The sequence below is a fragment of the Bactrocera oleae genome, chromosome 6, assembly GCF_042242935.1.
Source record: "Bactrocera oleae isolate idBacOlea1 chromosome 6, idBacOlea1, whole genome shotgun sequence".
Classification (NCBI taxonomy): domain Eukaryota; kingdom Metazoa; phylum Arthropoda; class Insecta; order Diptera; family Tephritidae; genus Bactrocera; species Bactrocera oleae.
In genome coordinates, this window is record NC_091540.1 from 59,117,437 (window position 1) to 59,139,885 (window position 22,449).

Here is a 22,449-nt window from a genome sequence, read left to right on the forward strand (position 1 = left end):
TATTGAACTTTAATGGATCTGTTGGACAAAACTTGTACGCAACGCTGGTTCTGTTCACTTAACAGTTCAATCTAGTGATATAGTTGACATCAAGTCATACACATTATGTTATTTGCAGAACTAGTTATCACAATGTGGGTCTCCAGGCCATGTAAAGCAGTCTGGATATCGTTCAACGTGCTCCGCTTTTTAAGGCAAATTTCGTCAGTAAATTCCTTTTTTACCGTTAACAGAGAGTTAAACCTCTCAAGCGTGTTGGTGCATGCCTTCCGTTGCAACACATCCATACGAAAACACACATAACGGAGTGTATTAATATGACAACTTAAGACTCGAGGGTTTTTCGCAGCGCCAGTTAGTCACTCGCTTATACCATAACGGTTATATATTTGGCAAGGTGCAACAGTGGAAAAATGTGCAACTGCGGCAACATATTTGCCCTTAAGTGGAATTGCAATACGCAGATGAAAAAGATAGTGCTACATATATATGTATATGCATGTGTGTGGGTATAAATTGCACTATATCCGCGATTGCACTACTTTTGCTCGCGAATGACTTGTGATGACAACGTCAACAAAACCAATGAGTGCACATACACACATACGATACAAGAAGTTAAGTCTTTTTTCTGGCGTCTCTTCCGAGGAGTGTCGCATTTACTATATCCACCGCGATTACCATGTCTGCCGTGTTTTTTTGTTGTTGTTTTATTAATTTTTTAAATGCTGCCGCTGTATGTTTGTCGTCCTGTTTGTGGCTTAGTGTTATTACAGCTGTATCTATTTATTTGTTTAGCTTTCCACTGTGTAAACAAGAACAAAAACATTGTGCACAATTTGTTCGTAGCGTGTTGTTGCATGCATTGCAACATACATGTGCATATGTATGCCTGTGCAAGATGTGCTTAATTTCAATATGCCTCTTACCGCGTTTTTAGCTTTACATTACTACTTCACGTTTACACGCTAAATATACGAGTGACGCTTAATACGTCCGGTTATTTTATTATGATTTTGAATACTCGGCTGATGGAACCCTTATGTTCAGTCTATTTTTGAACCATACTTCCGTCATTGAATAGAAAATTGTATACAATCCAGAGCATCGCTTCCATTTCTTCGTGCGTTCGGTTCAGAATTTGAACGACTCTGTCTACTATAAGCCGTTTTTATTTATAGTGTAGAATTGTAACATAAATGAATTTGAGCTCTTGGAACGTTGTTGACCTAATAGTGTGAACCAAGTACTTAATAAAGTTCCAGAGAAAATATGCGAAGTAATAAAGGATGTTTTTTTTTGCATGTGGTTTAAAAGAAGATATAAAACGCATATAATTTTATGCTAATACTAAGAACTTAGCTTTGTTATAAAGATAGGGTTTGCTATTACGTTTTAGAAATGATTTCGGGCAAGTGACCGCCACGGCTGGTTCGAATAAATTCTACCCGACCGGCTCAAGCTTCCGAGGCGTCAATCATCTTGAGCTTAAAAGCCACACCACAGGCCCACGACGCGACATAATGCGCTGACCAAAAGTTTCCTTCAATAAATTAATTATTTCGTTCGCTGTATAGCATATAGCACCGTCTTGTTGGTACCAAAGGTCGTCCACATCAACATCATCCAATTCAAGCACGAAAATGTTATTAATCATAGTTCAAAGTGAGCTTCAATGCAGAAAAAAAATTTCTGGCACCATTTGCAAACGTTGCTTCGGGAGAAGTCTGTTTATTAGGAAATGGCAAACCAAAGTAAATATAAATAAAGTAGCAGCTGTCAAATAGACCAATTCCGAAAAAATTATTGCCTAATTGAAAACCACTCGATAAAAAAAACCCCAACTTGTCGAGAGTACCCCATAGCCAAAGGGGGTTGAAGTTTCTAAATTTGAAATTAAGAATTTAAATCTGCTACAGAGCAAATCAAATAAGCGGACATGGTAGCCATTATGAAAATCTGAATAACTTCTGAATTGGCATGAATAAGATCCTGCTAAGCATTCATTTTATGGCTATAAAAAGACTTGGTCGAGTATTTCCCTCCTAATCATTTTCTACATCGAAAATATTGCTTTTTACTCACATAGTAATATTGTCAACACTCAAATGAGGAGTTGACAAAAATTACTTGACTTGTTAGACATATTCGAGATTCAAAAATCGAGCACAAATTCACTGTGTACCAGTGCAAGTAAAACTGGCGGTCCGAAAATCTTACACATGGGAAGCTGAGGAGTCTAACTTAGCGTCTGGTTATGCACTAACATACAATAAAAGATTACAGAAAGTATTATACATACATTTTTACAGATAAGAGATAAAGTGTAAAGTGTATGGTTCAAGTGTGAACCACGACTACACCTATCGAAATCATTTAATTTTTATAATTTACTAATTCATCGTTTAGTTTTCAATTATCTAAAATTTTCAATTTAAAGCTTTAAGCAGTATTTCCCGATAATTAAATATATTGCATCTGCATATATAAAATGTGAATCCACGAGCTACTGTTTAAAATCACTGCGCAGAGCATTCAAAAAGTCAACCACTTATCAAAAAGTCCTCGTAACCTCTAATAATTATGTAAACTGTGTTCAAGTTATTGGCATGAGCCAGCTTAATGAATACCGTTCGCTAGTGCTAATTAGAAAGTTCAATAGTAAAACGAAAGTCATGCCTGACATATTTTGACTAATAACTCGCTGAGCATTTAATACCCAAAACTTTACAAATCAACACCGAAATTACTTATAGCTACAAATATTATATAATATAATAAGCATAGTTGCATATACATACTCGTATATTTTTTTGTCAACAACTAAGCCACCTTTTTATACCCTGAACAGGGTAACTGAACGGTCGAAATAAAGTGCTTGCATGGAAAACTTTTTTATTTGACGAGGTATATTCACGAAATTATTCACGAATTATTTTTTAAGGCAACAATATATTCTCAGCAGAAGTTGTATAGATAAAATCACTATATCATATAGCTGCCATACAAATTGACCGATCGGAATCATGTTCTTGTAAGAAATCTATGTATTTGTGAAGTGTATTATAGCTTCGGTGCAACCAAGTTAACATTTTTTCTTGTTTTATACTCTTTTTATTATGCTAAAAATAGCCCTATATTCGAAGGCAACATTAAATGCTGTGAATGATTATTGGTGTTAGTTGTTGTGTTTATACGGCTCTTATCTAACGGCTGTCAGATGGCTTCCGTCAAAGGGATGATGGAAGGCTGTCAGGTAGATTTTGGCATATGTCATCGTTGCGAGTGTCGCAGATTCAGTATGAACGAACGTTCGGTCATCGAACGAACGGTCATCGATTATTATGCCAAAATCAAATTCTAAAATTTAAGTTATTTGCTAATCCAACAATTAATACATAGTTCTTATTTCTAGATCACAGTGGCAAAATACTCTAGGCACTAGACCTGCTTTTCCCATTGCTCTTGCTTTCTCTAAAGCTCACTACTGAGTTCTAGAATTTTATCATAAATTTGTAATACTTTTAGAAATATTTTATGAATATATTTTTTTATAGTAATTCATTCAATTGACCAAGAGTATGGCTATTTATTGGATATATATTTTCGACTTATTTCTTTGCGCTTAAACGTGGCTATTTGCTAAATATCTGAACGAGGTTCTTATGAGTTTAGTACTTATGGATAGGATTATGTTTGAATGCTTAAGAATCTTAGTAGAGCTTTTTTTTATACCCTTAACAGAGTATATTAAGTTTTTTACAATGTTTGTAACACTCAGAAGGAAACGTCGTAGACCCTATCCGGTATATATTATATACTTATATAAATAGTCAGCGTGACAAGCTGTGTCGATTTAGCCATGTCTGTCTGTATGTACGCGAAGTTTTGAGACATCGACCCGAAATTTTGCACACAAAATTTGGTATAGTTTATTGTACAAGGCAGCACTACAATCTCTGAATATATTGTTGAAATCGAACTACTATAAAATATAGCTGACTATATACAATCTGACCAATCATAATCAAGTCTTTGAATGGAAAACTTTTTTCTTTAAGAAGATATCTTCACGAAATTTGGCATGTATTATTTTTCAGGGCATGATCGGATTACTATGTGATATAGCTGCCATACAAACTGAACGATAAGTTAGGTTTCATTAAAGAAAATTTGAACCTGTGAAGGTATTCTAGCTTCAATGCAACCGAAATTAAAGTTTTTCTTGTTTTTTTTTTACCAAAAATGTTGAAGAGGGAAATAAACAGTTTTCATTCGGTCAAAAATTGGTTCAATCTTATTTAATGTACTTAAATTTATAACCCTATATATTTATTTATTTAACTTAACTTTATTTTCTTTTCTTTCTTACAGCTCACACATTTTCAGCGCTCAATAAAAACATAAAATCTGCCAAAATGGGTTCCGATTGTGGCGTCTGGCTGGCCAAGTATCTGCTATGCCTGTTCAACTTCCTCTTCTTTGTAAGTATGAAAACAAAATATTTATTGCAGTTACGTGCAAATGCATACATACATACACACTGTTAAAATAGTACATATCTATCTACTCGCATTCGTAAGCACTGCTCGCTGTCCAAACAAATGCACAAATAAAAGTGAAAACTTGTTTTGACTTTCCATTGTGACCACAATATCGTATTTATTGCACTCGAAGGCGTCGGGTTCACTAAACCACAAAGTAAATATGCAAATCTAGTTACATATGTACTATTCGGTTTGCTTAAATACATTCATATTGAATAAAACTGCACTAACAGTTTTAGAAATGAATGAATGACATTGCTATACACACACACATACTGTATATCGGTACGAGGGCGGTTTAATAAGTGAATAAAATCGAACACTGTTCATTTCAAGTGAGCAACGTTGTGAAGAAAAAAGTAAATTTATGAGCTCTCTAGCACTTTGACAGTAAATTACTGTTCGCACAGGTGTGGTTTCGAAATATGTTTTGAAATATATGAGAGCAATGGCTGCAGATTAAATAAAAAATTCTCCAATTGTCAAGGTAAGGTGGTAAGTTCTAGACACTATCTGCTTCAAAGTCCAACTAGATTAAGGGGTTTCGCGGCTTCAAAAAAATTTTTTTAATTGTTTTTGTTTTTAATTCTATAACATCTCTAGAATATTGTCCCAAATACTCTAGTTAATATCAGTAATAGTTTTGGAGATACAGCTTTGAAAAGTTGCACGCTCGAGGTCAGCTATATGGTCACTTAAAACTTTAAACGCGTTTTTCTCGAAACTGTGTTTTCAAAGTCGGTTGTCAAGATTTCTCGCGAACTACTCAAGCGATCTTGATGAAATTTTATACAGGTATTTAAGATACAATTACAAGTACGAGTATTGGACGAAAGGTGTTTTTTTTTCAATTACAACTATTTAAAAAACAAAGAAATGTCGAGCGAATTTGACCGAAATTTTAATTTTTTTTTGAAAAATTCCAGTTTTAACTTGTTTCTTTTTTCCTTCGTTCAAGTACGGGTTTATGGTCTTAACTAAAACATATATTATGTATTATATATGTATTTCATTTTGAATGATCCTGTCAGGAGTTTGAATTAAATAAATAATTTTATTAATCTTAATCTCCTTAAATCCCTTAAATCGTGGCAGTCATACTTTCGGCGAACCAGGAGGCATATCCGAAATTGATATTAGCCGCTTCAACAAATTTGTGGCAGACCCAAGATACTTTGTCGATTTGCAACGGTATTTTTGATTCATACTCAGGAGTTCTGGACATTAAAAGGAACCGATGATGTATAACTGTTTAAGTGGAACAAGCGAATTCACTTTTACTGGGTGTCGGGTCACAATGCGATGGCAATGAGATAGTGAACGAGATTTCCGAGAGTGGTGTGTGGCTGTCATCCGAAAACGTGAACCATATATTTAAACCTAAGCATTGTCTTTACGACAATCTGCACAATGGCATAGCAAGTAGTGTGATGGAATGATACACCGGGATGCAAAACTGCAAAAATTATGTACAAAACAGTGATTCAGAAATACACAATGTTCCCACTCTCTCTTGATAAATGGAATTGTAGGAATATGATTGAAATAATCACTGGTAACATTCTGGATAAGTGGCTCACTAACCTACCCGGCTAACCTAACTGAACCTTTTTTATCGACCATTAATATCAAAACTCCTTAAATATTTCTAACATGGAAAATATTTCCAAAAAGTTGAAAAAACAAGTCAAACATTACTAAATTTCTAGCAAAGATGTAAACGGGATGAAATTTGCGAGAATTTCTTGATCGCAAAACAAAACAGTGTTGCCATTCATTGCCGACCGCTTTCCTGCTGAAAATTTTCGAATAGATCATTCTGAGGAGGATTCGTTTACAAAAATATTTATAAGCTTTTTACATCTGAACAACAAAAATAACAATCTATTTAAACAACAATAATAACAACATCTTCCTTCTCAAGGACAACAAAAGAAAATAAGGTCCAGAGTAAAATTGCTGTATAAATTAAAGCGCCAATTTCGGCTTTATTCTGCACATTTCCTAGATTAAGTCCGCACAACTGGTTTCTTTTTCGAATCCTAAATGTTGGATGAAGGTAAGACACGTGAATAAATAATACAAGACTTTTCGAGGTGACTTTAAAAGATCTTCTTTGGACGGAATACATTATAAAGACGGAATACTTGGCAAAGAAACCATTTGTTAGGCTAAAAAATGTGAAATCTCCGACTCATCGAACTGCCTTCATAATACACCTACTAAATATCATTTTAGGCTGAAATTGATATTGCTAACATATATATGTATGTACATAAATACATATCTACATATTTGCATTTCGCCTGCACCACATCCGCATTAATGCATTTATTTTGCTACTAAAATTTACACTTTCATCAGTTTGTTTGCATAACTTCTTTTCACTACAATTATATTTTTGATACTTTTTGCTAACAAAAGAAATTTGTTTATTTATTTAATCACAGGTCGTTGGCACAATCGTGCTGGGCACTGGCATTTGGTTGGCGGTCGACAAAGCCTCGCTAATTGCATTGCTCAAGATGGTAGAAAGCGATCAAATCACCGTAAGTACCGTTATATTAATTTTAATAGCACCATTCATACACAGTTATATGCATATACATACATATAGTATATACTATACCTATATATTATTTATTTAATTACATATTCATATAAATAAATACGCTCTATTATTTATATTGAAACACCCTGTGATTATGGAAAGTCCACCAACACCAGCGTAATCAACGCAATTATTATGATTTTATTTTCGGTCACTTTTGATTATTTGTTTAGCTAGTGTTGCATGTTGCACAATCCATATTGCAACGCCAAAATCCAAAGGAAACCCTGCAATTAGCTTTACTTATTAAAATATTAAAAATAGCTTTTATTAGCTCTGAACATTCGTGCCATCGGCTCGTTGGTTTGTTGTCCGCTTGTTTGTTGACTTTCCTCTGTCTGTACACCTGTCTGGCTGTGCGTGTCACTGTCGGCTTATCAAGATTTGATGACTCGCAATTATGGTCGGCACGTCCTTTGCTATCAAAAGAATAGCCAACGGTAAAATATATACATACATTTGTACATATATACATAGTATCTGATTTGTTTGGCATTTGCGTGTTTATTTTGTACACACCGAATTGATATTTATTATCTAAAACTCATAAAATATGCTCTATCTTTTCCTTCCAAGCATATGTTATATTTGATTACGACATCATTTTTACACTGAGAAAATTAATATCCGTATTGCTAACTTGCTAGCTCAATCCAATAAATTATTTTCATATGCTTTATTAGAGCAGAAAAAGTCATTGTAAATTTAAAGGTTGCCTTAGCAAAAAATTTTTTTTTTATGTTATTGTAAGATTTCATCGAGTAATTATCTATTTTATCGGTTCTTGAGGTAATTAAATTGTCGGTAGTTTTATGTTTTTTAAACTAATTTGTTTGTATACTACCGAGGTCCTACCGCTTGAAAATTTATGAAAAGAATTATCGGGTTTGCCAATAAGGATTATATGATTTATAGATATTATTTCGGCCACTTTTAATTTGCCGTGATCTGTAATTTTGTTTCATTGTTTTCAGTAATGTTTACAATTTCCTCATGCAAAGATATACGCAAGAACAACGTTTACAAATTATTCAATTTTATTATCAAAATAATCTTTCTCTGATAATAATGGATATTATCCACGTTAGTCTCTTATTTCTAAGGTGTATAACATTTTTCGGAGAAACTTATAATAGAAATGCTATGAGTAGTCAAATCGTGCCAGTGTGAAATAGAAAATATTGATTTTTTCAATAATCCTACTTTGATACCACTATCAAGAGGAAAAAATTATGCCGAAACTTTAATTTATTTGTAATTATTTACTTTAATTAATAATAATAATTTTCAATAAGGCTAATTTCGAACTTCGAAAGCGAATATTCACATTTTGCAAACAAACCTCGAAAAAAGTCGTTTTTCCGTATAGGGCTATTAGTAGATGCATTCGTGATTTGTCGTAAAATATTGTTCTCTTATATTTTTTGGATGATCAGCCAACTTTAAATAACAGTGATTTTAGTTAAACTGCAAACTAAAATATAGTAAGTATTGTTTGAGACAAATTTTCTGTAATTTTTTTGAATAGTTTTTTGTTTGGTGCTTTATCAAATATGGAATATCGAAAACAGCATTTTCGGCATATTTTACTGTCTTACTATCAAAAGGATAAAAATGCAGTTCAAGCGGGGCGAAAATTATGTGATGTGTACAGATCAATGGAAAAATTAATCTGCAAAATTTCGGTTTGGTAATTTCGATCTTGAGGTTGCACCACGTCCTCTAAGCACTCTTGAAGCCGATGTGGATAAAATTATGTAGTTCGTCGATGCAAATTAGCGAATAATAACTCGAGCGATTGCTGAAAGATTAAATTTGTCTAACGCAACCGTTCACAAGCACATGAAAAGTCTAGAATTAATTTCGAGGCTTGACATATGAGTGCTTCATGTTCTTACAGAAAAAAATTTGCTTCGTCGCTTTATTTTATATATATTATACAATACCTTTAAGAAAGACATTTTTCTGTATTTGAGAAATCGTAATTTTGCTTACAAATTGCTTATAGATTGAAAATTTGCAATATTTAGATCTCTTCAAAATTTGCCTCTTAATTTAATTTAACACATCCACAGCTTTTGTCACAGTGCATTCTCCACTCAGTCAATATTTTCATGACCCTTTTATCGTAATACAAATGTCTAATACATAATGTTAAATATTTTAAAAAAATTCATTCGCCTATGAGCGACTTAATAAAACCAATAGTGGTGGTTTTGACCTGATTATCTTACATTCGAACAACATAGAAATGTACTCTATTGCAACATATTTTATATAGTTTTTTATACAACATTCAAATGCAAATGAAATGTAGGGAAAAATGATAGCAAATTCAGGAAACATACCGACAAGGAAATCTTGTCGACATATCGAATTGGGTTGGGTCGTCTAAGACACATTCATAAATAAATACAAACATACACGCACTCTATAAGCTGTAGTAGCCACACAAGTGCTGAAACATTTATAACTTTCACTAAAAACCACGGCAGCGCCTCCACTGACCACACTCTTAACGATTAGCATACGTACGCACCCTTTGGCGCCCAGCCTTTGGACACTTTCCACACGAACGTCGAACGGCAAACGTCGTTCCAACAAATTACTGCTGTAAATATTTAGTGTTATTTGCCTCTGTCTCTATTTTAATGATGTCGACAAGAAGTGGAAATATATACATATGTACATGGTAAACTGTAATGGTTTGGTTCGAAATGTTCGCTAAATACGAAACACTTAACATAACTAAATATAATATTTAGCTATGCACCCAAATCGACCGCTTGTGTTGCAAGATCATTTAGCATAATGTCCACCAACAACAGTCATTTCAATTCACATGCATGTGAGCAATTGGTAAAGTGCACTAATTGTTGGCAACGCCATTTGTGGGTGAAAAGTTAAAATGCAATCAAGAAGTTTGGTCAATGAACTTTAAAAGCGCAATACTCACTCACAAACAAACAAATGAAGTACAACGATAGCTACCATATCTATGCATTATATGAAGTTGTATTCACAATAGGTATGTACGAGTTTATCTGGTACAAAACAAATGCACATTACTGTGCCAGAGGCGTAAAGGGCGCGTGAAAAAATGCAATTTTGTTCCTTTTTTTATTAGCTTTTTCATTTATATTTTTTAAATATTTTTTTTTTTATTATTATTTTATTTTTTTTTTTATTATTTTTTTGAGTGTGAAATATATCTGGCTTAATTGCAGTGACATGATTTTCACATGAGTGTGAGAGTGTTTTAGGCTTTCGTTAAAATTATTATGAAAATTGTGGAATTACGTCTACAAAATGCCAAAATACATGCAGTTGGCAATTATTTGCACTAATTGCCTAATTTTATACTTACACTAGACCATTTTTACCAGTTATGACATTTTCTGGCCGAAGCTCATCACTTAGTGGACCATAACTTTGTTTTAACTTTGTTAAACAGTTAATAATACGAAAGAAAAAAATTTTATGTTGGCACATTAGGTTAAAGATTGACCCTGGGGCGTTTGGCGAGTCACTAGAGATGTGTTTGTAGCCTGGCGTTGTCCTGATGAAAGACAATTATTTTCATATTGGCCAAATTTCGCCGCTTCTCGGTGATCGTTTCCTTCAGATGGTCCAATTGTTAATCTCCGAAATAAGAGGTGAACAGCTCATGGCAGAAGATGCCCTGCCGATCCCAATAAAAACTTCTTACCCCTTTTCAATATTAGTAACTATCGGCTTAATGGCATCCATACATCGAACTTCTCTTTGTATCTAGCCTTATTTAAATGGTTCCAAACGATTTTTCGACAAAACTGATGGACGGACTGAGGATGATTTATCATAAAACTTTTAACCAGATTCAAACCCATTTGGCGAAGAGGTCAACGATAAAAAGAAATAAAAGTGGAAGCGAGGTTGTTGGAGAAACTCTGTCAATGGATCTACTTATAATATATTGTCATAATTGTCAGCATGCTTTGAAAAATTGCCTTACACTTTCGAGAGCTCCTTAATGAATAAATGGAACTTTATTAAGCATTTCATTTATTCCTTATAAAAAATGAGCAGTTCTAACTAGGAAATATTTTACCAAAAACTGTGCCCAATTTTGGAAATTTCCGATTTATACTAAACAGGCTGACCAACGAAAATTCCATATCCTTTTCATAGAGTAGAAAACTGTCGAATTAGTTTTTGCTATTTTTCACTTAAGAACTAAGTTGCAATATATATGGTATTTGCATAGTGCTATTAAATATCATTTCTATCATACACGACTCTAAAACTAGTATTTAAACAGCGACGAGGGAAGAGGAAAATAAACAAAAACCACGAACTAATTATCTGACCGAAGAGTTTAAAATTTGGACTTAATCAACTGAAGTAGTAGGAAAAGATTTCAAATTTTTATTTTTCATATTTCACTTAATAACCGTTGTTCTCACGTTATTTGCGCTACGCAAGCTGTTATTTACAAAGCCAATGGTCAACGAGCTTTACATACCCCAATCACATTTAAGTTTCCACGTTCACGTACTGAGCGGCTTTCATTTTCATTTGCATATTTTACTTCTTCTTCGTAAATTTTAATAGCAACTTTATGGTTTTTGTTATTTATTCCACTATTCTTCTATTTTTTTTTTATATATACCTGCAACTATGACGAAAACCAATATTAACTACTTTTTGTTTTATTTCGAAAAATTTCTTCAAAATTATTTAATATTTGTTATGCGTTTTTCTTTCATTGCAGCAATTCACACAGCCGCGTGTCATCGAGCAGATGGCGTACGTTTTGATTGCTATCGGCGCCGTTATGTTCTTCATGAGCTTCCTCGGCTATTGTGGCGCGATACGTGAGTCGCGTTGCCTGCTGACAACGGTAAGTGTTGGAGAAAGCGCCTTATGTCTAAGAAATGTACTCAACACAAAGCGAAAGATTGTAGAAGTGTAATTAATTTCACTTTCATAAATATTTCTAAGAATCAAAGTAAAAGTGGAATGACTTGAAATTTGGTTTGAATAACTGAGTGCTTAAAAGAAATAAAATAAATAGACTGAGGTGGAAACAAAAAGGTACTACCAGTAGGTTATAATAATAGCTATACATTTGTTTTTGTTGAAAGTATATAAAAGTTCTCCGAATAGGGCTAGGCACTGTCTTCAATTTTTTTTTTATCCATATCAAATGGTCCTCGTTAGGTGTTGCCTCCCTCCCATCAAAATTCAAAATAATACTGAACGAAACAATAAAAAAATTGATGGATGAAATGAAATGAAATACTGTGTCTTTATGAAAAGCTTTTATTACAAAAAAACATAAGAATTTATATTAAATTTGGTACATACAATTACTATGAAAAGAGAAAGCTGTGGCTTAAAACTTTTTGATAAGTAGTATAGCCACACCACCCATTCAAAAAATTAAATATATGTCCCACAGCTTTATCACTCAGTTAGTGAACGCATTTCTCTCCATCATTCCATGATACGATTTAAAAATGGAGGAAATTGGTTAATAACTAACTCCCCTTACAAGTGTTATATTCCATATCTCAACAACTACTCGATTGCCATATTTGGTAAAAATCATTATCGCGATATCTTAATTTTACAGTTTGAATTCAAGTAGGTGTGTGTGTAACCTACTTCCCATGCGAAACCATTTTAAATTACACCAGACGTCTGACAAAATGAAATTACTAACTTAATACCAAAAATATTGGTAGTTTGGTTAGACATCCGAATAACCTGAAGTGGACATATTTTACATGAAATAATATGATCTGATGCTAATAATAAACAAAATAAATTTAATACTTATATGGGATTTATGTACCTAATAAAAGAATTTTAAAATTTCCGTTTCGCATTATACCGTATATATCGGTCAGTATGTAAAATAGTTTAGGGAAGTTAAGTGATAATGAACACTGTATAGCTTGTTAAGATCCGTCAAGTTCTTGGTCTAGATTTCAAATAACTAATTTGAAGACTTTCTCCGTTTTTCTATTCTTATTTTGTGGAGTGCAGTGCTCAATCTGGAAAATATTTTGTTAACATTAAGTCAACATGCTACTTACACATAATGTGTCGGCCGAAGCGTCTCCTTCTCTCCCATATACGCAATATAATTATTTTTGTTCCCTTGGTTGATTGTATTCGATTCAAATTTCACCTATTTTATACCTTGAACAGTAAATGCATAAGGTGCAAACACCCAAAAGGAAGCGTCAGAGATTCCATGAAGTATGAGTATATGTAGATATAAATGATCTACGTGACGAGCTGAGTCGGTTTAGCAATGTGGGACTATCTGTCTGTGTGTCTGTATATATGGCCTCAGTTTTTGAGATATCGTTCTAAAATTTTGCACTCGTCCTTATTTGGCCAAAAAGCAGCTTATTAGTAAGAACCACCGGCATCGGACCACTATGTCATTTAGCTGCAATACAAACTAGTTAACCGATTAAAATGTAGTTGTTGTATGGAATTTTTTATTTTTGAGGGTGTTTTTTTTTGTCTTTTCTTATTTTAACTTAGTAATAGTTTGTCTACATTTTTTTCTAAAACATCCCACTGTGCAACGACAAATATTTGCATTGCTGCATTAACTGATATTTGCTTATGCAATGTTATTGAATATTTTGTTCTGTTTTGCTTGTTAGTCGTGTTGGTTATGTTGTAATTGGCAATGATCACTCAGCCCACCCGACAAGCCAGTTATCATCCGAAGCATTATATGCACACAAAGACTATGGGTTTAAGCTATTGAGTAGCAGCCATGGAATCCCGTAATTACAATGCAATGCAGGGAAGATTTCATTGCACGCGAAAAAAAGAAAAGTAAAATTAATAAAATTTCAAAACCAAAAAAACAAAAAAAACAAGAAATCATGAAACACGCATAACGAATTTTGCAGGCAATTGTCAGGGTTTTTGGTTAAAGCGCAGTGGCGCATGCGCAATATACTTGTACCTACAACGCTAGGCGTTTGTATGTAACCCCGCTAAACGGTTAAATGCAGCGCACGTTGACAAATCCGCACCTTTAAAATTTGAAAAATTCACTTTCAATGACAACTATGAACTATCTATGTGTATGTGTGTGTTTCAAATTGTAAAATAAGGTGAAAAATCATTAAAAAAAAATAGTAAAAAACAACCTCTTGGAAATTATAAACGCCGGAATGCGAGACAAGTGCATAATAAAGTGACAGCAAACTACGAAGCATAGCTAAGATAAGCAATAGGACAGACTGCGGGACCCTGGCTTGGTATGCGCACTATAAGTTAAGAAAATGTTTTGTGGTTTTGAGGCTTTGATTTAGGGTGCAGCGCCCGACATGATCGTGGTTTAATGCATGACTGCACGACTAATACTTTCTCTTATTTTTCCGGCATTATTGGACAAAATTTTCATAGTTTCCGTCGTCACGAGCAGGAGAATGTTTTTTATTTGGCTGGAAATATGTTTCCTTGTTTATTTATAAAGGTAAACACTTTCCTTTGTTTGCATTTTAGTGCTTTTGAAATTTTCGAAAAATGTAAGTTCAGCTGTCGTTTTCTTTATGAATACATTAATTTAGTACTCGTACTTGCAAATATTTCTTATATACTCTTAACATTTACAACATATTTAGTAGATAATCTATTTCGTGATCCCGTAGACAAAATTTGCCTAGCTCAATTTCGAAAATTTTCTTGATACCGATTTTTATCTTTATGAAAATATTCGTTTACTAATTGCAAATATTTATTATATAATATAAATATTTATTTTTTATATAATACAAATATTTATTTACAACATGTGTATTCGGGATGCCGAATATAAAATTTGCCTAGTTCCATTAGAAAATTTTTTTTGATACCGATTTTTTTGGTTTTATGATTGAATTTATTGGCTCATTAAATATTTTTTTTAATGCAATTTAAACATGATTTTTTATTTTGGAAAGCATTTTATTAAATTATATAATATATTCACTATATTTTTTGCCATCTTTCCGAGCAAGACATTGATTCCACGCTTATAAAATGTTTGATTCTTACTGGAAAAAACTGGTCCAAAGAGTTTTTGACATCCTGATTTAATGTGAAGGTTCTCCCATCCCATCCAAAATGAAGTAATAGTCTGAAGGTGCCAAGTCTGGAGAATATGATGGCACGTCCAATTTAACCTGCAAAAACTTTGGCAAGTCATCAAACTTGTATGAAGCCTCGCATTATTCTGATGGAATACTACACATTTTCTATTAATCAATTCCGGCCTCGTCTGTTTGGGTGGATCACAATATACTAATTAATCGTGGTATAGTCAGGCAAAAGCTCAAAATTAACGATCCTTTTGAAATCCCACCAAACAAACAACATAACCTTTTTGTTGTGATTATCGGCCTTCGAAGTGGTTTGAGCTGGTTTATCCTTGCTAGACCATGATATCTGCTGTTTTAAATTTTTGTAAACAACGCACTTTTCGTCGCCAGTAACAATGCGCTTTGAAAATGAATCACTTCTTTGACGTTTGATAAGCAAATCACAGTCGATAATGCGATGAAACCAATTTCGTTTTGTAAGAACATGACGAACCCATATGTCAAGCGTCGAAATTAATCCTAGACATTTATATATAAAGTAAATGTGAAGTTGGCTGCGAAAAAATTCAATATGATCAGCTGTTGCCATCAAACGAAATTATTTAGTGAACGACCCAAAATATAATGTTTGCAAATGTTTCTTTTCATATTCTTATCCTTTATAGCAGGAAATACACTATTTTCAATATAAACGTGGGTCTAAATTTTTTTTAAATGGTATTATATTCACCCCGTCTGTTACTTAAATGCCTATATGTACATACATATATATAATACCAATTGTATGCATTTCACGACCTTTGGTACTCAACAAGAGGAATATAATGTAATGCCCAATTCTGAAATTTTTTGAGATCTCGATGTGCTTGGTTTTATGAATAAATTTATGTACAGCTTACAAATATTTTTCATATATTTTTATTTCATAACAACATGGCTTTTAAAGATTAATTTTGCGGATCCCTAATATAAAATTTTATGCTAATGGTATGTTAATGGTAAATATTTGTAAACCTTTTATCAGTAATGACAAGCAGTACCAGTAATGACTGATGAAGAGAAAGAGAGTACAAGAGTTTTTTCTCCTAACGGTAACAGCTTTCCAGTAGAGATAGAATACATATGTATATCAAAAATATCTACGGCATAACTTGTGTAAAAATTTTATTGAGAGGAGAGGATTTTGACTGTCTTTGTCAAGAGTGGATTTAAGTTTTTGTCAATTTTAACCTGAAATTGTGATATCAGAATTTATATGAGGTTCTTTGTGAGCCTAAAACTCTAGCGTTTTTACTTTTAATTCAAGCAGTAAAATAGAAAGATGTTTTCGGAGAAAAAAGACGAGAAGTATATGGAAGCAGAATCATAGCCCCTCAAGAGCAGTTTTTCGTTCAACCAGTCTTATTTTATACATAAGAAAAAAAAATTACTACTATAAATGCAAACAGGTAATAATCGAACGATATTGATTTTTGGCAAATGGCGGCTTTCAAAAAAAGTCGTTCTTTGTGAAAAAATTTACACTATACCCTTTTTTGTGGCTCAAACTGTTATTATCAAAAATCTTATTTCCTTTCATCATTCCGGGAAAATACATGTATCTAAGAATGTCGTGTGAAGATTTCCAATCGATCGGTCTAACTGTTTCGGAGAAAATTGTCTCACTGGCTTTGAAAACAACTTTTCAAGTAAAACTCGATTTGACAGACGATTACATCAATTACAAAAATTCTTACAAATACGCTCATAACTCCGAAACCATTTGCCGGATGACCTTCAAATTTTCGGTGAATATTTTCAAATATTTACATCCAAAAATAAATTGATGTTGTAAAATCCACTGTGTTTCAGAGTAAGAGCAATGTAATTCTCGATAATAGTGTTCTGAGAAATGCAGATTTAGAAATCCTAACCTTGGTTTTTCAACCTTATCATATAGTAGCGCAAGTATATACATATCAACTTCACTATTTCTCGATTTAGAACAACAACTGCCAGATGGTAAAAATGCCATATGAAGAACAGCTTTTATATGACTCAAGAAATCTCGTTCATTCAATTCAATTTGTGGTTTGTCGGTCACCCTCGGCTCATAAAAGCAAATGCCGCTGAAGTAACAAGTTCAACACTAACAGTGGCGCCACTGTATTCCGCACCAAGTCACGTGCTCTCGTAAATCAGTAGATGTCACCAACAATGGTGTTCCATAACTGAATAAGCAAGCTATCATTTATGTTTAAAAGAAAACAACAAGAAATACACAGACACGCACGCAAAGCGCGATAATAGTGGAGCAGAGCGCATACAAAGCTCAAGCAAAGCTCGGTGGCGGCTGTTTGGCATGATGATAGCATTTCTGCATTTATTACACGTAATTTCATAGTTGTTGTTGCTGTTGCTGTTGCTGCTGCGCTGCCATTTCGTAACGAATGCAGTCAAGTGTGATGTGCAGCGGTGTATTGTGATTTTGAGGTTAGGCCACAAAAATATAATTTCCACAGAAAAAATTGTTTTTATGTTACCTTACTTGTTGCTGCCACACGCACGTAAATGTTGTTATTTTTGCTGCGGTGATTGGCATAAAGGCTCGAATTCAGTCGTCTGTCGCAATTTTATTTACATTATTTGTTATGATTTATCGTTGTTGTTGTTGCTTTTGTTGCTATTCGCTACAAACCATTATAAGGTAATTGTTTTTTTCTTGGTGTTGTTATTGCTTTATTATCACCGATACTCTGCCAACAATTAATATTGTTGTTGTTGTACAATGACCGTGCGGGCATGCGCAGCCAAGTGTAAACAGGGAATGGCTAATTCAAGTGGCCAATAAACGCCGAAATAGGCACACAAAGCAGACGAGCAGACAGCCACGGCAGTGAAAGATATTACCAATGCTGTGTGGTAGTCGACTGTGGCTATAAGGAAAAGTCAGGGTGCATATTTAATGACCACTTGTCGCTGGCGATGGAAATTCATGCTACTTTTGTTATTTATTTAGTTTCAAAAAAAATAACTTACTAGTGCGCTAGATAGATTTGAGGGCAGTGCAATAAGTCGGTGTAGTTTTGAATGGAGAAAACTGTTTTCAAGAAAAGGAGAAATGATCTGAATATCCAAAAAAAAATTATTGAGTTCAAATACATTATTTTTCAAACTTGCTTGCTACAGTAAGATCCTCTGTATAGCTAAAGTTCCTACTACTAAAATATTTTTTAGATTCGAATGATTATGCAGTCTCTAAAAAAAAATCCCTCTGAAATATAGAAAAGCCAAGAGCGGTTGAGAAAGGATTTATATTTACTTCAAATTAAAACAAATTTCTCTTCACATGTGCATTACTTTAACAGGTAACCCTTAGAGCTATGCATAAACAGTTATAAACGACTACACACGATTTTGAAAACTGATTTTATCAGAACATCAAAAAATTCTTTTAGGAACCAATAGGTTAATAATTTATCCTTGCCCGAAAAAAATATGGGAAATCCTTTGGCATGCCTAAAGCTTCAAATACCTCACATAGTCTCTCTTTCGGTTCGTTCAACATACAAATTTGACCAGAACTGACTAAAAAACTGCATTTTCATGTACAATACACTGCCATACACTTGTTATAAGCCTCGGTTGGGATGGCTCTCAGTGCCTTCAGAGAATTTAGTTTTTTCAGTTTCGCTAGATTGTTGAACATATTCGACGTCATATTCGTAAACCTATGTCTCGTCATCAGTAATGATGCGTTTGGTGAATATAGGGTTCTCAGCAACGCTGTCGAGCATTTCTCTTTTGATGAATTAGAAACACAAAATTTTAAGCAACATTGTTGATAATTTTTTTTCCATGGTAAAAATCACCAGATCAACTTTTCACTGCTACAAAACATACACTAATTGACATGTGGAGATCAAACCTCACCGGAACCTACAAAGGGTTGTACTAATTTAGAAACATTTTTTTTTTATCGATTCGGTTTGGACGCGCAATAATCTGAGCCAGTCCGAGTCAAATGTGATCAGATTATATACCTGCTGAAGTTTATCGAATATTTATATCCAAACATTCAATTTCTTTTCTCCTTGTGGGGAGGAGATATAATAGCTGCAACTGATCAAGAAGTTAATTTTAAAGATTTTCGTTGTTTTTTTACATTCACAAAAATTTGTCAAAATATTTAATAATTTTCTTGGGGTAAATGGTTTTTCCAATAAATGTGGAATTAGTGCTGTGCTATTAACACATTTTTCGAATCAGCTGTTTTGAAATCCCTGATTTGACAATTTTTCCAGCACAAAAATCGAACTTAGAAAACGCATTTGACGGGAAAGTAAGTTAGTTCGACACCATCTCTCTGTAATAAAGATTTATAACATAATGCGAGTATATAGATTGTCCATATAATGAGGAAGGCCGCTTGCACTGTCAACTTGACATACATTGTGATAAATGATGGTAATTTATTGACTAAAAATTTATGTAGTAATTTTAACTTGTCTTGATTGCGTAAAGATCGTACTATCTTGCATACATTTATATTTACATAATATTATTTTCTGGTTAAATAACTAAAGATCTCGTGTGTACTATATCGTCTTAAGAAAAATATGTCTCGGGTTGGTGTTTTATTATTCAGAGAGTGCTCTTCAGGTTTTAACCATAAACAAAATTCGGCGAAGATGTCGATGTAGAAATATGACGGGCGCTTCTTTTCTAATCAACTGTTGCGAGACTAAGGTTGAAACATCTTCTACAGCATAAATTCAGCCATCTAAGTATATTAGCAGGAGTCAAAATCAATATCCTTAACGGTTTTGTGATGGGCTCAAGACCATTTGTCGATACATGAGTCTTCAAATTCATTTTTATTAGTTTTTTAGTCAGTTCTTGTCTGTGTCTGTCTAAGTTTAATGTCCAGTTTCAAAGATCAGCCTTAATACCTAACCGAATATTATATCTAGGTTACGCCCTTCATACTTCTAAAAACACATGTTTTTATCTCTCTCTCTTTCTTTTTCTCTCTTTTCGAGCTCTTTGTTGCATATCTGAAACACTTTCGTTTAAATGTTTACACCAAATTTTAATTCCAAGTGTAAACAAGTAAAACCATTCAAGCGATAAGTGATTGGTAAAATAACGGCAATTAATAATTCGTAAGTGAAAATCTAATTACGCTTTTTATTAACAAAGTTTAATATTAGTTGCTCAAATGCAAAACAAAACTGTAATGTATTAAATACAAACGTACATATATAATAAAGTAATTGCAATTTCAGCTTCTGAAATATGCATAAAAAAATATTAAGGGGGTTTACTAAATTGACTTGTTTGTGTCGAAACTTTCAAAAAAACATTTTTGCTTCATATTATTAACGGCTAAAGGCAACAAAACACACAGTATTAATTCATTTACACATGGGTGTTTCCATTTCAATGCCTGCTACCGTACAAACGATCAAAGACCATTTTGAAGTAGATACAAATGACTGTTTTTCTTACAAGAAATGCATATCTGTATGTATATATTAGGGTGGAGCGAAAAAAAATTATATTTTTTTGCTTAGCCTGAGGGTAAAATCTGTAGATTATAAAGAAAGAAAATTTTTGAACAAAAAAAAATTTTTTTTTAACATCTGAGGTGTCAGTTTTAAAGTAAAATTTCGAGATAAAATTTGTATTTCATAAAAATTATTTGATAAGTGTTCTAGAAGCTGAGGAGGGACTCTCTTTCTGGCCAATTGAAATTTATCAACTTAAAAACAATTTTTGTGGTCATTATTGGAGTTTTAAAAAAAAGTCTTAACCGACAACATGCTTTCCATAAGCGTTAAAACACATTTTGAGTCAAAAACATTCGGAAATTTTTTATACATTTTTATATAAATAAAGAGTTTAAACCAAAAATAGTTTTTGCTTGCCTCTAGTTGTTAAAAAAATTTTTTTTTTTGTCCAAAAATTTTCTTTTATTATATTCTACAGATTTTACACTCAGGCTAATCAAAAAAAAAAATGTTTTTTTTCGCTACACCCTACTATACATGTATGTGTGTTTGCATATGCCTACTCAATATCGATAAACATGCAACGGCTATTGACACCTCTTTAGTGTGCAGAGCGGTTTGCGAATTGGCAATTTATAGTTTCCAGCTCAGGCGCAGCAACGAACACAACTCCCCTGAGCTGCCCTAGCGAATCACTTCAGATCTTTTAACACTAGCAATACAGAGCATACCACAAAAATACCTAATGAGTAGTATTAATGGTGAACAGATCAAATAGCTTCTAATTTTAGGCAAAAGCTTATTTGGTAACATTGTAGGGGTCATCACAACATATCTAACTCTAAGATCCCACCTTTCAAACTGGACAAAGGAAATTCGACTGATGAAGGGGGAGAATTATAGCCCCAGCTTTAGTTATATTTAAACGGTCTGGAAAGTGTAGTCACTTACTTATTTAAGTTCTTGCGACAGATGTTACCCCAGATACTATAGCGTAAATAAATTATTTTGGATGTGCATCTATGAAATGATACAAAGTCTCTTTAATAATTTACACTTTTAGTAAACTTAGAATCGTCGAAAAGCGTTTTCATTGCTTGAAGTTACCCACTTTCTTAAAAGTATTCATAACCTAACAAAAATTGCCATTTATGTATCACTGATAACTTTCATATGTGGGAAGATGGGACAACCACTAAGCAAACTGGCATATTTCTCTAACCATTGTTGCTTGTTTCCTCCGAACTCGGACTGTATTACCGTCATCTGCATTTATCGTAGACGTACATAAATAACTACTCGTTTACATTTCTGCGCTAGACCTAAATGTATCTCTACCGACTCGTAAACATTTATGTATAAATATATACTTTTTGCTGAGTGCTTTGCTTTTAAATTTTCAAGTTTACCCCCGTTATGCCGCCATTGTGTTCGAGCGGCATTTAAATTCACTGTTGCAACGAAACGCATTAACATAAGTTGCATTTTAAAACTAAAACTATGCCCATCGACTGTGCAATACGTACAATACGTTTAGTTGCCGTCAACAGCAGCAACAATATTTAGCACAGGGTTATCATAAATTTTGATCGAATGCTTGGCATGGAATTGAGGTCAAAATTAAAAAGTACCCGTGGTGTAAGAGTACACTCTTTGCTTGCAAAACGAGTGAAGTGAAGAGCGTAAATGCATGCGAAAAA

The 22,449-nt window shown here is 33.4% G+C and overlaps 1 protein-coding gene across 1 annotated transcript in view; it reads left to right on the forward strand.

The window, feature by feature from the left end:
* The window catches only part of Tsp66E (Tetraspanin 66E), an 85,990-nt gene that overhangs the window by 51,205 nt on the left and 12,336 nt on the right, over positions 1–22,449 (forward strand). The window contains exons 3-5 of the mRNA XM_036359199.2: positions 4,375–4,484; positions 6,998–7,096; positions 11,912–12,040. Coding sequence (XP_036215092.2) covers positions 4,419–4,484; positions 6,998–7,096; positions 11,912–12,040 — 294 coding nt within the window. The 5' untranslated portion in view covers positions 4,375–4,418. The remainder of the gene's footprint in view (positions 1–4,374; positions 4,485–6,997; positions 7,097–11,911; positions 12,041–22,449) is intronic.